Genomic DNA, 21,556 nt, shown 5'->3' on the forward strand with positions numbered 1-21,556 from the left:
ATTGCTAAAATTGAAATAATGCCTATTTCTAACAATTTCTTAAAGGGCACACAAAAAAGTTTTGATCTCATAGTGATATTTTTTTTACGAACATTGGCATACAAGTTATTTTTCACCAAGTCAATTCCGATATGTAATAGAAAAATAGATACCTTTAAGTTCTTCTTTTAGAGATAAATCGATTTGAAATTTTAGACATTTTTTTTAATTTTTGGAAAGACGTTTCTCACATTTTTGTTTCAAAAGATAAATACCAGCTGATTAAAAAAAATATCTTGAGGACAAGTATGCTCTAAATTTATGAAACAATGCATTGGAAATAATTAATTTAGATTTTTTTTTTTTTATGATTTAAGAAAAAAAATGTATGTTTTTTGTAGTATTTTTATCTACTGTAAATTCAAAACTTATTGCTATGTTTTTATTAATAAGACAGGGTTATAATAGAAATGATTGAATCTCCCATTTACAATTTTTTTTATATGAATTAAAGTTTTTCTCAATATTGCAAAAAATTAAAAATCAGTATAGTCTTAAATGACAAAATCGCAATAATTAATGCCTCTGACTGTGTTGTATAAATGCCCCTTATATATCAAGTAATTTGAAATAACAATTAATTCCTTTTCTAAACTACTGCTATCAAAATAAAAACCTATTATTTACAGCTTTATGAAAAATAGTATAAAACCTTATGTAAAAAAAAAATAACAATCTACAAAACACAATAATCAAATGTTTTAATTTTCACACAGCACACGGTCATGTTGTATATGTTCAAAGTTAATATCCATTTCTGTAAGTGACAATCAGAATAGATTGTTCATAGAAATTGAACGTTTTGGTAAATAGTCTTAATCACAAATCATCAGAAATGTATTTAGCAACAAAAAGTTCATAGTCCTGCTTGGTTTTCACTAGCACACTGTGATTATCATGTTCCAAATAGGTATATGTCCAATAGCTAAAGGTTAACAAATTTGTCATAGTTCTTCATCATAACTGTTCTAATAAGTTCCAAATGTTATTAGTTCAGTATCTTAACATTTGATATATGAATAGTCTGTGTCCATGAAATATCATCATCAGGCTTTCAACAACTTTTCAAATGTTTGTCCTTTCACTATCATTTACAGTTCTCCAGTCCCAATGTTCACAATGTTCAATTATGCATAAAAAACTTTATTATAAAACTATTGACATGAATTTTTATTTACTTTCCATGGATTTAAAAAAAAAATCCAATGAAATGGTGTTTTTCGATTATTATTAGTTTTGATTTGCACATATGTATCACATTTCTATTTCACAAAGAGATTACAATCCAAGTGCAGGAATTGTACTACACATGTAGCTAATTCTTTTGTATACATTAAATCAGAATACTTCATTTCCAAGGCTTAGAATGCACTAAGATATTCTCAACATCTCTAACATATTTAGCATATAATTGTATATCTAATGATGACTTGATAAATTTAATGACCTGTACTTTTGCTTTTACCCAACAAAACATTTGATATATATCATTAGACTCAATGAAATCTCTTTTATTTAAGGAAAGACTGTAATATTTTATCTGTCTATAAGAAATATCATCAGAAAATAAAGGCAACAGTAGTATACCGATGTTTAAAACTTATAAATCGATAAAAAAAAATTAAAAAAAATCCGGGTCACAAACTTAAACCGAGGGAAACGCATTAAATTTAAGAGGTGAATGACGACACAACATAAAAATGTGATGCACACAGAATAACCTGTTTAGCTGATTATTTTTAGTGTGCACCATATATTTTATGTTATTTCAAATAAACAGAAAACATGATGCAGAATATCTTCTAATTTAACCCTAAATTCCATTTTTAAACCGGTGTTTATCAGGAAAAAACGTTAATTACAAAATTATGTCTATGAGCTGATAAATGAGACATAGTCAGCCAATCAGAAGAGGTTCAAAATTAAATCACTAAGAAATATGTACAAAAGTTAGGAAGATAAACATGAGCTAATGATAAAGAAAACTACTGCTACTAAAATTAACACCTATTGTTTCCAACTAAAATCTAAGCATGCAGAACTTTATCTTTATTAATTAAAATCATTGAGTAAGTTAAAATACTGAAAATAATTTAAAATGTATCTTTACAAACTTTTCATAAATTAACACCACTACTATAATAGTGTACACACTGATTTGGTTGGAACCCAAGATGAAAAATGTTAAGTTTTTCAACAATTATAAAGGTGGGGGGGGGGGGGGCAATACCTTTTTGTCTTAACCTGTTATGGCCCTTTTCAAGGTGTTGTTAACTGTTATCTGAGAAATTTTCAATTGCACAGTATTGCACAATAGCAAGAAATCTTCAATTGCACAGTATTGTGCAATAGCAAATATTTTCAATTGCACAGTATTGCACAATAGCAAGAAATATCTAATTGCACAATATTGTGCAATAGCAAGAAATTTTCAATTGGAGTTAAATATCTTTCTTTGTCCAGAATAGTAGTTGAATCAACTTAAATCATTGTTTTATACAATATACAATGTATATTCACTTTTACTACCAACTGATAAATTAAAACAATCTTTACCATTCAGTGATAACGAGCACCTTTTCTTACATTTTAATATTTTATGATGTATTTAAATGAGTAGTTATTGTTGCAAACTCCATTAGAAATTTGAATTGAGATCAGTTTTGGAAAAAAGGAAAAGAGGATGTGAAAACAAGGGGGGTTAAATTTTTCTCATTTCAGATTTCATAAATAAAAAGAAAATTTCTTCAAACATTTTTTTGAGAGGATTAATATTCAACAGCATAGTGAATTACTCAAAGGCAAAACAAATATTTTAAGTTCATTAGACCACATTCATTCTGAGTCAGAAACCTATGCTGTGTTTACTATTTAATCACTATCCAAATTTAGAGCTGAATCCAGCTTGAATGTTGTGTCCATACTTGCCCCAACGGTTCAGGGTTCAACCTCTGCGGTCGTATAAAAACAACAGAAAACAATCAGAACTGAGTGAAAAAATGATAGAAGCGGATCTGAAATACTATAACTTGATTTCTAATAAATGAAATTCTGTTCAAGGCTATGAGAATAAAATTTTATGTAGTATTTTGTACATCAGGTAAAATCTTCAAATTTAGATGAAATAAAAAGTAAACAATAAAAGCTAATAGATAGAAAATAGCAGCCAAATATTTAGACTTTATTAAGTTGAGGGTTGTTGAAGAAAGAAAAAATGTCATACTATTTCCATGTGACATGAACTTATATAGATATAGGAAGATGTGGTGTGAGTGCCAGTGAGACAACCCTCCATCCAAATAACAATTTATAAAAGTAAACCACTATAGGTCAATGTACGGCCTTCAACATGGAGCCATGGCTCACACCGAACAACAAGCTATAAAGGGCCCCAAAATTACTAGTGTAAAACCATTCAAACGGGAAAACCAACGGTCTAATCTATATAAAAAAACAAGAAACGAGAATCACATATAAATAACATAAACAAACGACAACTACTGTACATCAGATTCCAGATTATGTATTCTCTGTCCAACATCACTGTTCAGCTGTTTAAATGTTGTTTAATTTTCAGCATGAGAGAGCCAGGTTAATTTACAAATATGCTCTAGATCATCTTCCAAAAGATAGTTGTCAAGAAATCTACAAACATTATACCGTCCATGAGAAGAAGTTTGGTAGTCGTGCAGCTATAGAGGATGTTATTGTCAGTAAAAGAAAATTCAAATATGAAGAGGTATGGATTGATATAAACTTTATTTATAGTATACATAAGACATATTTAAAGATTGCATTTTTTCATATTCATATTTTCCAATAAAGGGTCAGCTGTTTGGAAAAATGTTAATTTCATTTTATTTTTTTATTTTTTCGATGAGAAAAAAAGATTTGAACATTAAAATATTTTCCTACAAAAATCATCAATAACATGATACTTTTACAATATATTGTGAAATCCTATGTGTTTTGCACTTTTGCTTTGTGCTGCAAAATGCCACAATTTGTTTGTTTCAATTCAAGATTTTTGCAGCAAGAAAGAGAAATCGATTTCAACATGTACGAAATGAGCAATGGATCTAGAATTGTTTAACATCTGAAATTGGTGAAAGAGATGACTTTGTTTAAGTGCTAATATTTATTGCCACTGATGTAGATTTATAATACTTATGACAAATACTATTGTTACCATGATATTTCATTTAATATCAGATGTAAGTTCATGATTATAATTAAAGGAGCTAAGGTGAGAAAGCAAAAAACAAAGCAAATTAGAAATGGCCTTCATCTGTTAATTCAGAAATTTTTGCATTAGTTTAATATTGCAATTGTTGGACAATGGACAAATGTTGATTATTCATCGATTTTGGTAAATACTGCATGCAAAATAATGCTATTAAAATATAAAATTCAAATTTCTTTTGTGATACAAATCTCATTGCAATATTCGACAATAATTATACAAATGTAATACATCCAAAAATTTCAGAATTTACATTAATGAAATTGTAATATTTAATCTGGTTAAAATTGTAGGTATATTTAATTTCTAATATTTACATATGAGTTTCTATTTTTCAGGAAGTGAAAACTAACCCCTATAACTATGATGCCTGGTTTGATTACCTTAGGTTGTTAAGGACAGATGGAAATACAGAACAAATTAGAGAAACATATGAAAGAGCACTGGCAAATGTTCATCCATCTAAAGTAAGATTATGAAAAAGAATAATTTGACAATTATAACAATGACCAAATACTCGCATATTGATATTTTCAAATTTTTTGTAAGCATATAAATGCTAAGATTATGTTTAATGGAGTACCTAACACTTTGACTAAAATTAATTTGGCTCTTTTAATTTTCATAATATTTTGACTAAAATTAATTTGGCTCTTTTAATTTTCATAATATTTTGACTAAAAATAATTTGGCTCTTTTAATTTTCATAATATTTTGACAAAATATTTACTTTGATCATTTGACAAAGGTATAAAAATTTCAAAAAACTTGAACCAGACACTTTGTTTAAAAAATTTCATTTGATACATAGCAATTTGGAAAACACTAGTTTTGATCATTGAGAAGCTTATATTATGTAAACAATAGATTGTGTTTAAAACTGGTAGCTGATTTTATGGAGTTATCTCCCTGTAGTATTATGTACCACCTTAAACAAATTGAACTATGAAAGTTTTTCTTATATTCATGTCATTTGATCAGAAAATTACTTTTAGCCTTGTCAAAAAGCATAGAGATATGTTTCAGTAAAAACAATTTTAGGTTCTGGTTTCTAAAATATGTACATCATATGTGTTAAACCTGGTTTAATGTACAGAATAATATAAATGATGAGTTCAAACAAATTGAAATAATTTGTGTTTGATTTTTATTTCGAAAGGGTAAAACTTATTTTATACGCACAGTACTTTCCTCTTGAAATCATTTACATAAATGTAGATGAACCGGAAGGTGTATGTGTCAATAAAACCACAAAACAAAACAAGATATACCGCCTTCACAAAACAAGTGTCTATACAATATGTCAACCTCTAAATCGCATTTGCACCAAAGTTATTAATGAATTTAACAGGGACTATCGAAGATATCTGCTGCTATTCTTCTTGCATAAAAACACTTAAACAATGTTTATAACTTTGGACAAGCACATAAAAACACTTAAACAATGTTTATGACTTTGGACAAGCACATGAACATACAGTTGGTCGATATTGTCAGGGATGTCCATTCAGTAGCTAACCTTAAAAAACGCAAAGAAGAGTCAAGACCCCAGATGAGTAAAATGATTTTACTCTAAAATACCTGCTTAATATACAGTTATTTCATTTTCTGTAACAATTTTTGTTTTCTAGGAGAAACGCCATTGGAGAAGATATATATATTTATGGATCAATTATGCTGTGTATGAAGAATTAGAAAATGACGACCCTGATAAAGTCAGAGAAGTGTTTAAAGCATGTTTAGATGTGCTACCTCATAAAACATTTACATTTGCTAAAATCTGACTTTTATTCGCTCAGTTTGAAATTCGTCAGAAAAGTTTAAAAGGATCCAGGAGAGTCATGGTAAGATCTAAGTATTGATATTAGAATGAATAGATTCATAGAACTTAATTAATAAAACTTGTTCTTGTATTTTTATGCCTCATCATTGCGTTGGATAGCGCTGCGGTCAGTGCAATGGAACAGTGGGAAATTGTTATAACGCTGAAAAGCCCAGCGCTAAAACGGCCTGGGGGCATAAATGGCATTTATGGACATTATGTTTTCTAGTCTGTGCGTCGGTTCGTCTGTCTGTTTGTTCGTTCGTCTGTCCCGCTTCAGGTTTAATTTTGTGGTCAAGATAGTTTTTGATGAAGTTGAAGTCCAATTAACTTGAAACTTAGTACACATGTTCCCTATCATATGATCTTTCTAATTTTAATGCCAAATTAAATTTTGACTCCAATTTCACAGTTCACTAAACATAGCAAATGATAGTGCGATTTGGGTATCTGTGTACTATTGACACATTCTTGTTTATAACAGAAATTGTATAAGTAGCTTGATAAAAAATCAAATACTGTGAAAGTACTTTAATTCATGGGTATCAATTTTCGTGGTTTGAGCAACATTGACATGTTCGTGGGTTTTTAAATCGTGGATTTAAGTTTTCGTAAACAAACATAATTGACAAATTGAAGTCATTAGAATCGAAGGTTACAATTTGTCTGGATTGAGGGAAATTACAAAGTAAACATTGACCCATGTAAATGGTATTGACAACACTAATTAACCCGAGATAGAGGCAGATTAAAGGCAATCAAAGGTGTTTATTAGGCCATAATCATTTCACCTAAAGAAAACAGTAACGTAAACAAATGCCATAAACGTATCATGAATTGTAAAAAAAATCTTATCAAAATCAAGCCCAGCATGAAATTATTATTTCCCATGTGCAGAGAACTATGAGGATATAAAATGAACACTTTATCATACTAGCATATCAATACCAGAAATCTGACTTTCATCGACGAAAAACATTTTTTATGTGAATTAATAGATCAAAAATTGTACAGTTTAGGTTATAAAAGATTAAATGGGAATAATCCTGCATGCAGTTGTAGTTCATAACGTGTTTGCCCTGTGACTACTATTATAGTATTGTCAGATTTGGCGATATTTAATATATTCTCTAGATCATATCAGTAGTCAAAGCTGCATGGGGATCTTTCCGTGTCTTGATTTAGACAATGGTTGTTTTATTTCGTTGGACAGTTAAATTCATGCATAAAGTCATCCACGAAAACCACGAAAATTGGTACCCCATGAATAAATGTACTTTCACAGTACATGTTTTGGAAATTTTATGTTTGTCTGAAAATATCAGTCTGCACCTAAATCTTTTCCAACTACTAGTCTGAAGACCAATATTCTGATATTTTTCTGCTGCATTTAAACGCAATTTTTCACTTTTTAGTCCAAATGAAGTATTACTATTGTATCATGTTTATAATAAAATTGAGATTGGAAATGGGGAATGTGTCAAAGAGACAACAACCCGACCATAGAATAGACAACAGCAGAAGGTCACCAACAGGTCTTTACAAAAGACGTGTCACGGTACTTTTCTATCCCAAATTCATGTATTTGGTTTTGATGTTATATTTGTTATTCTCATCGGATTTTGTATAATGCTTAGTCCGTTTCTGAGTATGTTACATTTTAATGTTGTGTCGTTGTTCTCTTCTTATATTTAATGCGTTTCCCTCAGTTTTATTTTGTTACCCCAATTTTGTTTTTTGTCCATAGATTTACGAGTTTTGAACAGCGGTATACTACTGTTGCCTTTATTTATGTTCATGATACAGATTTACTTAAAGAAGTAACTAAAAAAATTAGAATGAAGATATTTGTGCCAAATTTGGTGTGTTCAAATGTTCAGTTAAGTTGAAATCGCTATTTCAAGAAGTCACAAAAAGTCATATGATCCTGGATATTTTCTTATTTTTGAAAAAAAAGTAGAACAGTTATAATGTATTTTTTTGTTACTTCAGTGTGTACTTATGCATACAAATTAGGCTTACTTGTTTTTGTTAGTTGGTTCATGAATTGTTTTTTACTAAATATGTTAGATATTGATAGTCAGTCCAAACATGATATAATTTTTATTTTTAGGGAATTTACATTAATTTTGCAACAGTTAATGCCCTTGTTTTTCTAGAAATATGAGAACAGTTAGGGTATTATCAAATATCTTAATGTATATAAATGTATTACTTATCTTTAGATTTTATTCCTCTTTATAAAAACTTTTTTAAAAGTTTTTGATATAACTGAACATGTTTATTTTATTTTTTTACAGTATGCAGAGTTAGAGACGATATTGGGTGATATAGACAGGGCAGTAGCTATTTATGAACTCGCTATAAATCAGCAACAGCTAGATATGCCTGAAGTCTTGTGGATATCTTGCATTGATTTTCAGATAAAACAGGAGGAATTTGATAAAGTGAGAAATCTGTACCGACGTTTGTTACAACGAACAAAGTATGTGAAGGTAAAACATAATACTATTCTATATTTTGTTTTAAAGAAATGATATGATTGGATGAAGATTAGGCAAGGATCTCATGAAGTACTAATGCATGAGAATATATCAAAGGTTCAGCCCCTGTTGTTGTGGTTATTTAACTCTCTGACGTCATACAATTATGATAATTAACTCATGCGCTATGGCATTCGTGAATTAATGTGTTCTTCGGTCACTAGTTGAATATTTTTCTCTATTTGAATTCTTCGATTTGTTATTCTATAATTATTATGATTTCTCATATAGAATATTAGAAACAAATATTTTGACAGACAAGTTTGAAAAAAAACACCATACAAAACCAAAGGATCACAAGATTTGTTTCTTATATTTATTTACATTTTTAATGAAGTTTTGTTTTTTGGGGTTTACTTACCCTTTAATATTTCTACAAAAAGATTTTTAATGGTTTTTTTATTTGATTTGTAAAGTAAAACATTTTTTGTTCTATAAAATTATATAGTTTTTTTAAGTTATCCCTTCCTTAATTTGTGTAGTCTTATCTTATCCTACAATAATATATAAAGGAGGGGAGATCATCCAAAAATGTATTTGAAGTTAAAACTAGATCTGCCATGATTTCTTTACATAATTTAAAATGCTTGATTAAGCAGCAGAATATATCTTTGGTCTTTTAAAGACTTTGTTATAATCAGCCAGAACATCTTTTGACATCGGACTCAGACTTTTCTTGAACTGAATTTTAATGTATGTATTGTTATGCATTTACTTTTCTACATTGGCTAGAGGTATAGGGGGAGGGTTGAGATCTCATAAACATGTTTAACCCTGCCGCAATTTTGCGCCTGTCCTAAGTCAGGAGCCTCTGGCCTTTGTTAGTCTTGTATGATTTTTAATTTAAGTTTCTTGTGTATAATTCAGAGTTTAGTATGACATCCGTTATCACTGTACTAGTAAACATATTTTTAGGGGCCAGCTGAAGGACACCTACAGGTGCGGGAATTCTTGCTACATTGAAGACCCATTGGTGGCCTTCGGCTGTTGTCTGCTCTATGGTCGGGTTGTTGTCGCTTTGACATATTCCCCATTTCCTTTCTCAATTTTAGTATCCTGTCTTGTCTTAAGTTGAGCTTTATAATTAGATCCAACTTTTTTTTTAAATATCAGAATTTGACTTTGGTTGTTCTTTGCAGTTTTGGATAAGTTTTGGTCAGTTTGAGAAAACAACAGGAGAAGACAGCTGTATTGAAAAAGCCAGAACTGTGTACAAAGAGGCAAATAATGCTATGAAAAGTGCTGGAGAAAAAGAAGAGAGACTTATGTTATTGGAATCTTGGCAGGAATTTGAGGTAAATTTGCTTATAGAATTTGACATACAGTAGTATTCTGTTTTAAAATTTGATTTACTCATGTTAAAGCTTTAATAAATTGATTTACTCATATTAAAGCTTTAATAAACTGTTTTACTCGTATTAAAGCTAACCAGCTACTTTGTGATGGTGTGGTCTTAGTGTTTCATTTACAGTGATCACCAGTCTATCAACACTGAGGTTTCGGTTTTGAACCACTCTTGTGCAATGTGTGTTGAACTGCATTATATATTGCTTCCTCCACCAATAAAAGCTGGTGGCAATGATGTAGAAGTCTGCTGAAAGTTGTTTTTTATATTAAAAATCGATGAATCATAAGCTAACCAACCCCAAAGGCCATAAGAGCTATAACTTCTTTTACATTTGTTCATCTTCAAAGTTTTTGATGATTTAAACACCCTCTTTGACAATATGTAAACAGGAAATGATTGCTTCCATCTCTTACTAGGTCAAACAAAGGACTATAAAATTCTTCTACTATCAGGAAGCAAAAAGATTTTTTTTAGTTTGAAATCTGAATAAAAGTCTGGTTGTGAGGTTTTAGCTCAACTGGCTCAAAGGCTATGTGAGCTATTGCTATTACTTGGCTTCCATCGTGGTTGTGCATTGTCGTAAACTTTATCAAAGATCTTCTAATGGGAAACTACTGAACTAATTTCAGCCATTTTAATGCCAAATTATAGAGTTGTGACCTTAAATTTACAGTCCGCTGAACATAAAGATAGTGCCAGTGGGACATCTGTGAATTATGAACACATTCTTTTTTTTAGAACTAAAAAAGAAACAAACTGGGGCATAAATGCTTGGATCGACAACCTCTATCTACTTCTTGTTTGCATCAAATTGATCAGACTGCCCTCATATGTCGATTTTAGGCTAGTATGCCTCTTTTTGGCTAATAACTCAAAATCATATTTGATATAGTGAAACTGGTAAATCAAAAATGAACAAAAATATAAGATCTACAAAAAAGCCCATTTAACCAAAACCATTGGATGACTACTAAATGACTTATTGCATGAGACTAATTTAATTCAAAAACAAAATAATGTGTAGGTAAAAGAGAGGAAAAATATACCAAAGTAACATTCTAATATGACGTCCTTATTACGTTTTGTAAACAAAGCCGTGTTCTAATGAGCACAAAATATGTTTGATACATGCGCACGAACTTACTGTTTATATTAACGTTATTTCAATCGTTATCCATTAAAATATATACATTTAAGCAGCTAACATAAACTTTTATTGTATATTTTCATAAAACAACATATATTTTCCCTGCACGTAGTTTTTAAACTTATCGAATTTGAAAGGTAATGTACAGACTCCTCGGGGAGGAAACGGGAATAGCCAAAGATTTTTACGGTATTTTCGTACGCTTCAACCTATAAAAATACAGTATTTGTTCTATTAGAATCGAAATAATTCCTTCATGTCATGCTCTATGCTCATTTTAACATGGGTAGGCATTATATTTGACCACATTTTACACCTCGCTAACGCTCAGTGTAAAATATCGACAAATATAATGCCTACCCATGTTAAAATGAGCATAGAGCATGACATGAAGGAATTATTTCTTAATTCAAACTAATAAGTCAAAAATAAATTGACACCACATTTACCAAAAAAGAAAAAATGACTAAAAGACAAACAATGATATATAAACATACCCTAGAAAACTAAAGACTGAGCAACAACAAACCCCACCAAAAACTGGGGGTGATCTCAGGTGCTCTTGGTGGGTAAGCAGGTCCCCAAAATTGTAAACAACTAAACAAGATTTACATAAGTGTCAAACCGACTGAAAAAAAGGAATGACTGAGCCTGAAACAACTTTTTTTTTTACTAATGTGGTTGTATTTATACTTTTCAAAGATTTCTCTTCTTTGGGAATGTGTCATTTGTCAAGCATAAAGTACTCCAAAATATGTTTATTGGACAAGTATTCATATTTCAACAAGTGAGTTCATAATTGATCAGTTGAAACAGATTAAAATAATATATAATCCAGATAAAAAATGTCATTCTAAACCTAAAAAATTAAAACTACTGCACATAATTTTATATTTAAATTGAATGTCTAGCATGTTTCTAACATATCTAAGTTTAACTTTTTTTTTTTTTACAAATATGGCATACAAGCTATTTTTCACCTAGTCAATTCCAATATGTAATAGAAAATAAGATACCTTTCAGTTCTTCTAATATTAGAGATAAATGCATTTGAAATATTAGACATTTAAAAACATCTCTAAAATTGAGAATGGAAATGGGGAATGTGTCAAAGAGACAACAACCCGACCATAGAAAAAACAACAGCAGAAGGTCACCAACAGGTCTTTTATGTAGCGAGAAATTCCCGCACCCGGAGGCGTCCTTCAGCTGTCCCCTAAACAAATGTATACTAGTTCAGTGATAATGAACGCCATACTAATTTCCAAATTGTCTCACTGTTTTGTGACAAAAGATAAACACCAGTGGATTTAAAGAAAGAAAAAAGAATATTTTGTGGACAAGTGTGCTCTAAATTTATGCAACAAAGAATTGGAAAAATAAAATTTTCAAGATTTAAGAAAAAAAAATGCATGTTTGTTGAATATTTATTTAAGTTGAACAAAAATCATCGGTGATTTGTTTATAAAAAAAAATGGTGCATTTAATAATAAAGAAGAGGAGTCTATGCACATTTTTCCCAATATGTCACATTATAACGCTCAAAAAAACTGCATTTATGTTAGCAAAGTTATTACCACCCTTCTGACCGTATTGTATATATACCCCTTATATCTCAAGTAATGTGAAATAACAGTTAATGCCTTTTCTTAACTACTGCTATCAAAATCAGCACCTATTATTTACAGCTAAATTCTAAGCATGCAATTCTAATTTTAAAAAGAAAATTGAAATACTGAAAATTATTCAAAATGTATCACTTCAAGCTTTTATGAAAATCAACACTACTATATTTCCTTCTTGCTAAATATAGTTTGAAAAATTATATAAAACCTTAATAAATGAAAAAAAATAATTTAACAAATCACAATAATCAAAGGGAATGTTTTAATTTTCACACAGCATACTGTCATATTGTATTTTATGTTCAAAGTTAATATCCATTTCTGTAAATGACATCAGAATAGATTGTTCATAGAAATTGAAAGTTCTGGTAAATAGTCTTATTTCACAAGTCATCCCAAATGTAATTAGGAACAATAGGTTCTTAGTTCTGCCTGGTTTCCACTAGCACACTTGCGATTATCATGTTCCGAATAGGTATATGTCCAATAGTTCTTCATTTAATTGTTGAAATAAGTTACAATGCTATTAGTTCAGTATCTTAGTTCATGTGTTTTGATATAAGTATAGTCTGTGTCCATTAAATATCATCATCAGGCATCCAATAACTTTTTAAATATTTGTCTTCTGACATTTATTTACAGTTTTCGTGTCCAAATGTTCAATTTTTTTTAAGTGCATGCAAAAATTAACTATAAAACTATTTTTATGAAGAAAAAAAATTACTTTCCATTAATTTCATAAGTATTTGCCTTAAAAATGGATTTATTTGATTTTCACAGATTTTTCAATAAATGATTCAGATCTGTGATAATGAAATTGCACTTTAGCTAATACCTCTGTATACAGAATATCAGACATTTTATTAGGAAGGCCTGGAATGCACTATGATACTCTCCATATGAATAACATATTTAGTGAAAACATGTATATCTACTCTGTATGATTGCACTTAAAAATTAGGAACTCTTCGGTTGCTTTTTTCAATTGAACATTTGGTACATACACTACCATTAGACATAACGAAATCTTCTAAATCCATTAACTACTGAGACAAATGTACAAAACTTAAGAAGATGACATCATAAAGGAAAGACTAGCGGTAAATGGAGTAATAATGAGTTATAATTTCCCAATTTGAAGTAGATTCCTATGCTTTCATACACTGGGCTTTCAGAGTTCCTTATGTAGCTACGGTAAGAAAAGAGTTTCAGATGCTTTAAATTTATTAAGTGTTGTTTTGATTTTATCTTTTTATTTAAGTCTTATGGTTCAGTTTTCAGATGACATGAACACTTTTTGCCTATTTTCTCAAGTTTCTTTTTAAGATTTGTTTGAATATTTTAGAATCCTGCAATGTTTATTACATATAGTTTTGCTTCTTTAGTTTGACTACCTACAGCCTTATTGCATCCTATATAAAGTTGTCCAGTTGTGTTGAAGGCGAGAGAATATGGAAATTCTATTCCTATGTCCTTTGTATTGAAATATGAAATCAAATGACCATTGTCATTGAGGATGTGTAAGATTTCGGTATCCAGATCTATCACAACAACATTGTCACTTGGTGTTGTCACAATGTCTACTGGTATGAATGGTTCACTTTTATTGATTGTTGGATGACCTGTATACTGGTTTATTATGTTTCCTTCTTGTCCTAAGATCACTACTTTACCACTCCAATCATCTGAAATCTTATCCACTACATGTATATTTTCATTACTGGTGGTTGTTATATACCTAGGTTTATTAAATAAAGGTTGATTATGTTCATCATGTTCATATACAGTCTCCTTGTCTCCTTTTTTGTTCATTGTGATCACAGCACTTCTTTTTAGTTTATCATTACTAGCTGCTACTATAAGTTTATTGTCACTGATTACATGGACGGCTTTGGGATAGAAAGGTGTTAGATCATAAATAGAATCCATCAGTTCACCACTACTGCTGATTTTTTGTAACCTTGTTTTCCCTATAACACTCAGAAGGAGGTGATTAGATGGGATAACTGCCTTGCCATATACATTACGGGTAATGTCAAATTTAGATATAACCTTCAGGTTGGTTCCTTCATGCTTTACTCTCTGTAACATTCCATATTTACCAGAACTTATCCAAATTGACTGGTCAAGACATGGACTTACAAATGCTATTCTTTCAAGTTCAGTCTGATATGTATCATTGATGACTAGGGAGATGTTTATTTCTGCTGACAGGTTTCCATCATCTTGTAGCGATCCAATGTTTGATTGGGTAACATTTCCTGGAACAAATTTTGGTGATGAACTGTAGCTTGGCTTGGTTTGTGGTTCTGGCATTTCTGTGGATTTCTCCATTGTTTTAACCTCCTTGAAGAATTCAGAGGCATTGGTAATCTCAACAAAATCCTGGACTTGGTTGATTTTGTCATTTGTTTGGTTGGTAAATACTGATATGGCGTTCAAATCTGTTTTGACTGATGTTAAAACAGTTTCGTGGCTTTGATCTAATTTATTTATGAGTTCCTTAAAATATTTTTCTACTTGTTCTTTTACAGTTTTCTCATGACTAACTATATCTTGTCTTACTTTTGAATACTTTGAATTTTCAGCTGATACTAGTCTATTGAGCTCACCTTTCTTTGCTTTCATGTTAGAATTACTCTTCTGCATTTTACTTTGTCCTTTTTTTAGTTTCTCAACTTTCAATTTGTATTCGTCACTAATTTCAATTAAATCATGCCTTTTATGAACTTTAGCAACACAGGTTGGACAAACGAGAACGTCACATGTATTACAGTAAAGACATGATGATTGTCCAGCATGGTCATCACATTTAATATTGGTAAAATCCAGTTCTTCACTATGCAGTCCAATCTCTTCTTTATTGATGATCTTATGATCAAGTGCATTTTTGAATTGAGAATGAACATTGTCCTTGCAATACCCACACATCAGAATACTGCAGTCTGTGCATTTCCACTGTATTGGTCTATCTGTTTTGCATAATTTACAATTAGCAGGAACTTGACCCCCTCCAACCACTTCAGAGGAAGCCATCTTTGTTAGGTGTGTAGGTATTTCACTTCCTGGTTTGATCTATTTTTAAGTTTGTTACTATAAATAAGTTAAATTTAACGTACTGACACCATGATAAGAGTGATCATTTAGTTTATTGATTGTTTAAAATTCAAGTTTATGATTGTGAACACAGATAAATACAATATCTGTTACATATCACATGATATTCACAGATAAGCTGACCTAAACTGACGTTTTGAAATCACTTAATTTTAATATCCCATTTAAACTTTACATGACAGGTGATCAACTGACATCTTCACCACTAAAAATTACTTGTTGACCATTGTTAAACATAGCACCTATATTAGCCTATCCTGCATGGAACATACCTAGTGTCTACCATAACCCAAAGGAACAATGTTAGTTTTTATTATACTAATTAAATATAGTAGCCTCTTTTATATAAAGTGCACCTCATGAGCATATAGAAAAATGGGACAGTATCAGAGGTGTTACATTTAAATAACAAAACTGTCTAATAAATGAAATTAATGGGAAGACTACTTTAATTGCCTTAATGATTTTTTTTCTAGTTTTGGCACAATAGTACAATCTTAGATAGTAGAAACTGATTCCAAATATATCCAATTTTACTAGAAATAGATAATTCTGATTTAATTTTTATTGTCATTTGGTATGAACTTGGTATATAATGTACACTGATTGTAAACAATCATTATGTTAAATAGATATATACAACCTAAATTGCTTAATATTGCAAATGTTAATAACATATATATAACAAAAATCAAAATGATATTAGCATTGCAAAAGTCAGTAAAATGTTGATATGACTAATCCTTATATTAAGGAGATATTGCTCTGAAATGATTACTTTTGTCTAATTTGAAACAACTGCAAAAATGATCAGAAATACAAGATTTGCATAATGTCTTTTTTATGATTGTAACCATTTGATGACTTCTTCTGAGAGTTATTGCCCTTCAATAAAGATTGTTGTACTATTTTGCAATAAGAACCCTTATATGATAGTTATAGTTTTCCAAACTTTATCAATACTTTTGAGGGGGGAAAACACATTATGTTCATCCTAACACTAAACATTTCAATAAATTTACCAATAAAATATACTCAAATTATTAATATACAAAATAATGTGTATGTATATAGCCATGCATATCAAAAAAATTAAATTAACTGTGCATGATGCATGAATCTTGCTTTAGTTCTGAACATGTTTAAGTAGTATTTGAAATCAGAGTTATCTTTCCTTTTCCACAATTATCCTTATACCTTTATGAAGACCATTCAAGTCATTTTTTCTGAATAGACTGAGGCCTAGAACGTCAATGTTGCTCTTTTTAGGTGAAGGACTTTCAGAAATAAGTTGTTTATATTTTAAAATATATAAAGATCTTTTCTTCTTGCACATGAAAAAGTTTGAACCAAACATGACTTGTCAAAAGTTCCATTGGTGATTGATAGCATGTGGTCTCCTGTAAACTGAACATTATATAAATTTTGGTAATTTTCAAATTCTTATTAAGATTAAATTGACCTTAATGGACTGTTGACATAGGCATGATAGTTGCATCAATGTTGATGGTAACTTCTCACTTAATGTCCAAACAAAATAAAGAATTTTTTCATTTTCTCTTTAAAAAACAAAACGTTTTCAAAATTTCATATAATGGAAAGAAAACTGGTGATTCTTTGAAATTATGACCTGTCAAAAGAGCTTGTCAGAACGCACAAGTCACAACCTCAATGTTGATAGGTTAATGATCAATGATATTGAAGTATTTCGACCACTTCAAAGTATAAAATTAACCTATGCAGGTTTGTTTCACCTATAATTTAACCTACTATTTTTATTTACAGGCAGATAATGGGGATGAAGAGACACGTAAAAATGTGGACAAATTAATGCCACAGAAAATCAAGAAAAGGAGGAAAATTCAAACAGAGGATGGGGTATGTTCTCTGCTTGTTTATCAGCTGTTCTCATTCAAAAAGTTATATCAAATAATTCGGGTTTTTTTTCAATAAAATAAAAAATATTCAATATATATGGTGCTGTGAAAAAATTCAATACATTATGTATTTATCCATGCCTGTTCTTCATAATTTATTAAACAATAATGAATTGGATATTTTTGATATAGGGGGAAAAGAGAACCGATCATATTTTTAAAAATTGACATGTTGTTCTAAGCATATTAAGAAACAAAACAGTTTAACATATTCTTTATCATTATGGCTTTAAATGAGACTTTATAGCCATAATGATAAAACTGAATGCTAAAGATAAGAAATATATAATGTCTTACCTTATGATTAATTCTTCAACATATTAAAGCTGAAAAAAATTTCATCTTTTTCAATCTTTTTATTATAAAATTTTGCAAATGTTTTTGCATCTGACCATCCTGCTTGTTGTAAGATATGAGAAATAGGTACTGCATTCATCTTTGTCATAGCTTTTGCCATTACTACTTTTATCCATCTAGAAATTGTATCTCTTGAAACAGGCTGATGTGGTTTCACATAACTTGAAAGTAATGGTTCATGTTTCCCTCTAAACAATTTGGTACAAAATACATATTCTTTATACACAGTATATACACAAAGTCTCCTATCTGGAGGGTAAGCCTTTATATTTACAGTTGGCTCCTTATAACCAGGTCGGCTTTGTTTAAGTTCAATCAAAACAAAAATAAAATCTCCCTTCACTTTATGTACATGATAAATATTCACTAAATGAATTGATTGAGCTGGAGCTGCAAAGGAATATTCTTAAGTGGAAAATTCTGCACATAGTTTTATTTTTAATGATTAAGAAATAGTTTTAAAATTATTCTGTTGCTTGCTTTAAAGTTAAGGCAAGGTCAGAATCAGAGTCAAGTAAATGGTAAAAATATAATAAACTAGTTTGGTCTTGGGATCATGAAATTTTAACTAATTGCCAAAAAAACTACTATAAAGTTAGAGATTGATGTGAAATGCATTAACGAATGAAAAGCAATAATTTGGATGATCTAATTGCTTTAAAAATTGAAAAAACTAATTTCCCCAAATCATCAATACATCTTCCCCATTTTTATTTCAGTCTGATGCAGGCTGGGAAGAGTACCATGATTATATATTTCCTGATGAAGAAGCTTCTCAACCAAATCTTAAACTGTTAGCTATGGCTAAGAAATGGAAACAACAAATGGAAGATGATGAGGAAAGCTGATCAGTAAGGGGGGAGTGACTCATGTAATGAGAGTAAGGGGAAGTAACTCATCTTACACTGTAAAATCATGATTGAGTTAGAATTTGTACTTAAAGATCATGAAGACACTGATCCATCAATTCATGGAATCTCATTTGTTTTAAGAAAGTAGATTTCTTAACGTTGAAATGTTAATGGGTCATGAGTTTTGTAAAAGTTTCTATTGGCATACAATCGACGTATTTACACTTTTGTTATATACTACCTGTGAATTCATTATCATTCGATTGATACCAGTTTTCTTTTGATTTTGTGGGTACAATTAAGCCATGAATTTAAATGTTCAACGAATCACAAATTAGCTGTATGATTATATGCAGACTACTGTAAACCATGAAATCAAATATCAAAAAAAATGCAAGTTTCCCTGAATCCACAAAAATTGGTATCAAGGAAAATAAATAAATCCGCAGTAGCTGAATTTTTCTAAAATTAATGTTAGATTGGTATCTGAATCATCTTCTGAAATTATGCAACAATCACTTTTAAATTATGACTTCATTTATTTAAAATAGTGATGCAACTGTGTCGGATCCAGAAATTTTCGTAAGTGGGGGCCCGCTCCGGACACGCTTCAGTGATTCCCTATATAAGCAACCAAATTTTTAAAAGAAAAGCCCCCCCCCCCTAAATCCGCCTCTTTGCAATATTTCAGAGGTACTTTTAAGGTATTAACTTCATTAATTAAATTAAGTAATAGCAGACATATTTGCATACAAATGTAAATACTTCTATTGTATTCTTCAATATGATAATGGTGTACTACTGTAACGATAACCGAGCGGTCAGGCTTTGGTGTTAACTATAAATATTGGAACCCTTAGTGTGTTGCTATAAGACTGGAATATATGAACTAAAGTTATAACTGGCGACTCTTCTTTGGTAACGTGGTTCTCTGGTATCGTGGTATTCGGGTAGATCTACAGTTGGTTCTGTATAGGTTTTGTGGTACGTTGTGGTATTCTGATAGATCTTAGTTTGGTTCCGTTTAGGTTTTTGTAAGAATAACAGACTCGTCGAATAAAAATCAACTTGTATTTTATACGTGCAATAAATATCAGCAATTCGTAGACATAATAAATAACTTAAGTAACAGGATTCTAGTTTAACAAATAAATACCTTACTTTATTAGAATATCGTAAAGAAAATGGATAGCGGAACTATAATACATAAATACCTAGAAAGTTTACGAACAAGATAGTTTGGTAATCGGCAAATGGTAACGGAAATTCAATGTCAAAACGTTTCTCTCGAGAAGTAATTCTCTAAATACAACTTGTTATGGAACTAACAAGCCAACATTATACGGAAATAGTCTGGTTATTTCTGGTTATTCAATCGCTTGGAATTAGCGTGTGTCACTTGCCCAGGGTAAAGTCGTACTGAAGCCTTTTTGGCTTACTCCACTGTATTTATACTTTGGTAAACCATTACCAAAATGGTTTAACATTTACCATTTCGGCTTACCATTTCCGCTTACCATTTACCTAAATTACCAAACCCAGAGCCGACGTCATAGAAAAATTAGGTTATGACGTCATAGGTGTACTTAAAATGAAGTAAACAATTCACAGCTGTTCCGATAGTAAAAACATGGACGTTAATAAAAGAATAATAAAAAGTTAACAATGTTTACACAAAGTTGTACAAGAAATATAAAATAAACACAGTCATTTAACGGTAAGGTTTTAACAACATCATCACACAATTTTAGGGAAAACAAGTTCCATTTCAAGGAACCCCCATTTTGTTACACTACTTACAGGTAAACATCTGAAGGGTTGCGTCAGTTATAGATTCGTCGTGAAAAGGCTTCCTTCGTTCTGAGAAAGTGCTATGACTGTAAGAGTGAGTGCTGGTTAATCATTTGTATACATTGAGCAGTGTGAAAGTGGTGTATATAAAAGAACAATGCTTCATTTGTAAGAATTGTGATATGAAAGTTTATACCTGAGAAATAAGTGATGCAAGATTTTTATAAATAAATGAGTCTTTAACAAATTGGACTTATGTTCTCTTTTTTAACACCCAAATTAAGATAAAAAAAGTAAAATCACAAAAATACTGAACTTAGAGGAAAATCAATCGGAAAGTTTCATTTTCTGGACTTGTGCAATATTTTTTTTAACACTCACACAGTTTATTTGAAAGGTTTATTTCTGAGTCTGAATTTTGATAATAGTGTATGAAGTTTTTATGACCCAATTGCTTTTTTGAAATGAAACATGACGGAAATGTTTGTAGTCCAACTTAGTGATCTTATTTTGGTGGCAATTCGCTATCCATCACAACCTTCATTGTTTATTGGAGACAATAGGATTTAAAGGTACCAAAAATGTATTTTAAAAGGACAACTGAACCAAATAGAATAAAATTTGGCAAGAAGGCTCAACTTTAGAATTTTTTTCTGATATTTTACCTTCTATTCTGAATGTTGACTATCCTTACCCACATGGAAGATAGCACACCATCCTTCCTCCTGAAATAGGT

General features: G+C 30.3%; 2 protein-coding genes across 2 annotated transcripts; one reads left to right on the forward strand and one right to left on the reverse strand.

Moving 5' to 3' along the window:
* The first annotated feature begins 7,942 nt into the window (after positions 1 to 7,942).
* Positions 7,943 to 20,303, forward strand: LOC143066809 (crooked neck-like protein 1). The gene is made up of 5 exons (XM_076239619.1): positions 7,943 to 7,966; positions 8,405 to 8,551; positions 9,787 to 9,942; positions 17,670 to 17,762; positions 18,898 to 20,303. Exons 1-5 carry the CDS (start codon positions 7,943 to 7,945, stop codon positions 19,024 to 19,026), a joined length of 549 nt encoding a protein of 182 aa, XP_076095734.1. The 3' UTR covers positions 19,027 to 20,303.
* LOC143069828 (uncharacterized) lies at positions 11,886 to 15,803 on the reverse strand. Its single transcript, XM_076244632.1, has one exon. The coding sequence runs from the start codon at positions 15,801 to 15,803 to the stop codon at positions 14,109 to 14,111; it is 1,695 nt and encodes a 564-aa protein (XP_076100747.1). The 3' UTR covers positions 11,886 to 14,108.
* Positions 20,304 to 21,556: the final 1,253 nt, after the last annotated feature.

The sequence above is a fragment of the Mytilus galloprovincialis genome, chromosome 3, assembly GCF_965363235.1.
Source record: "Mytilus galloprovincialis chromosome 3, xbMytGall1.hap1.1, whole genome shotgun sequence".
In the NCBI taxonomy this organism is placed as follows: domain Eukaryota; kingdom Metazoa; phylum Mollusca; class Bivalvia; order Mytilida; family Mytilidae; genus Mytilus; species Mytilus galloprovincialis.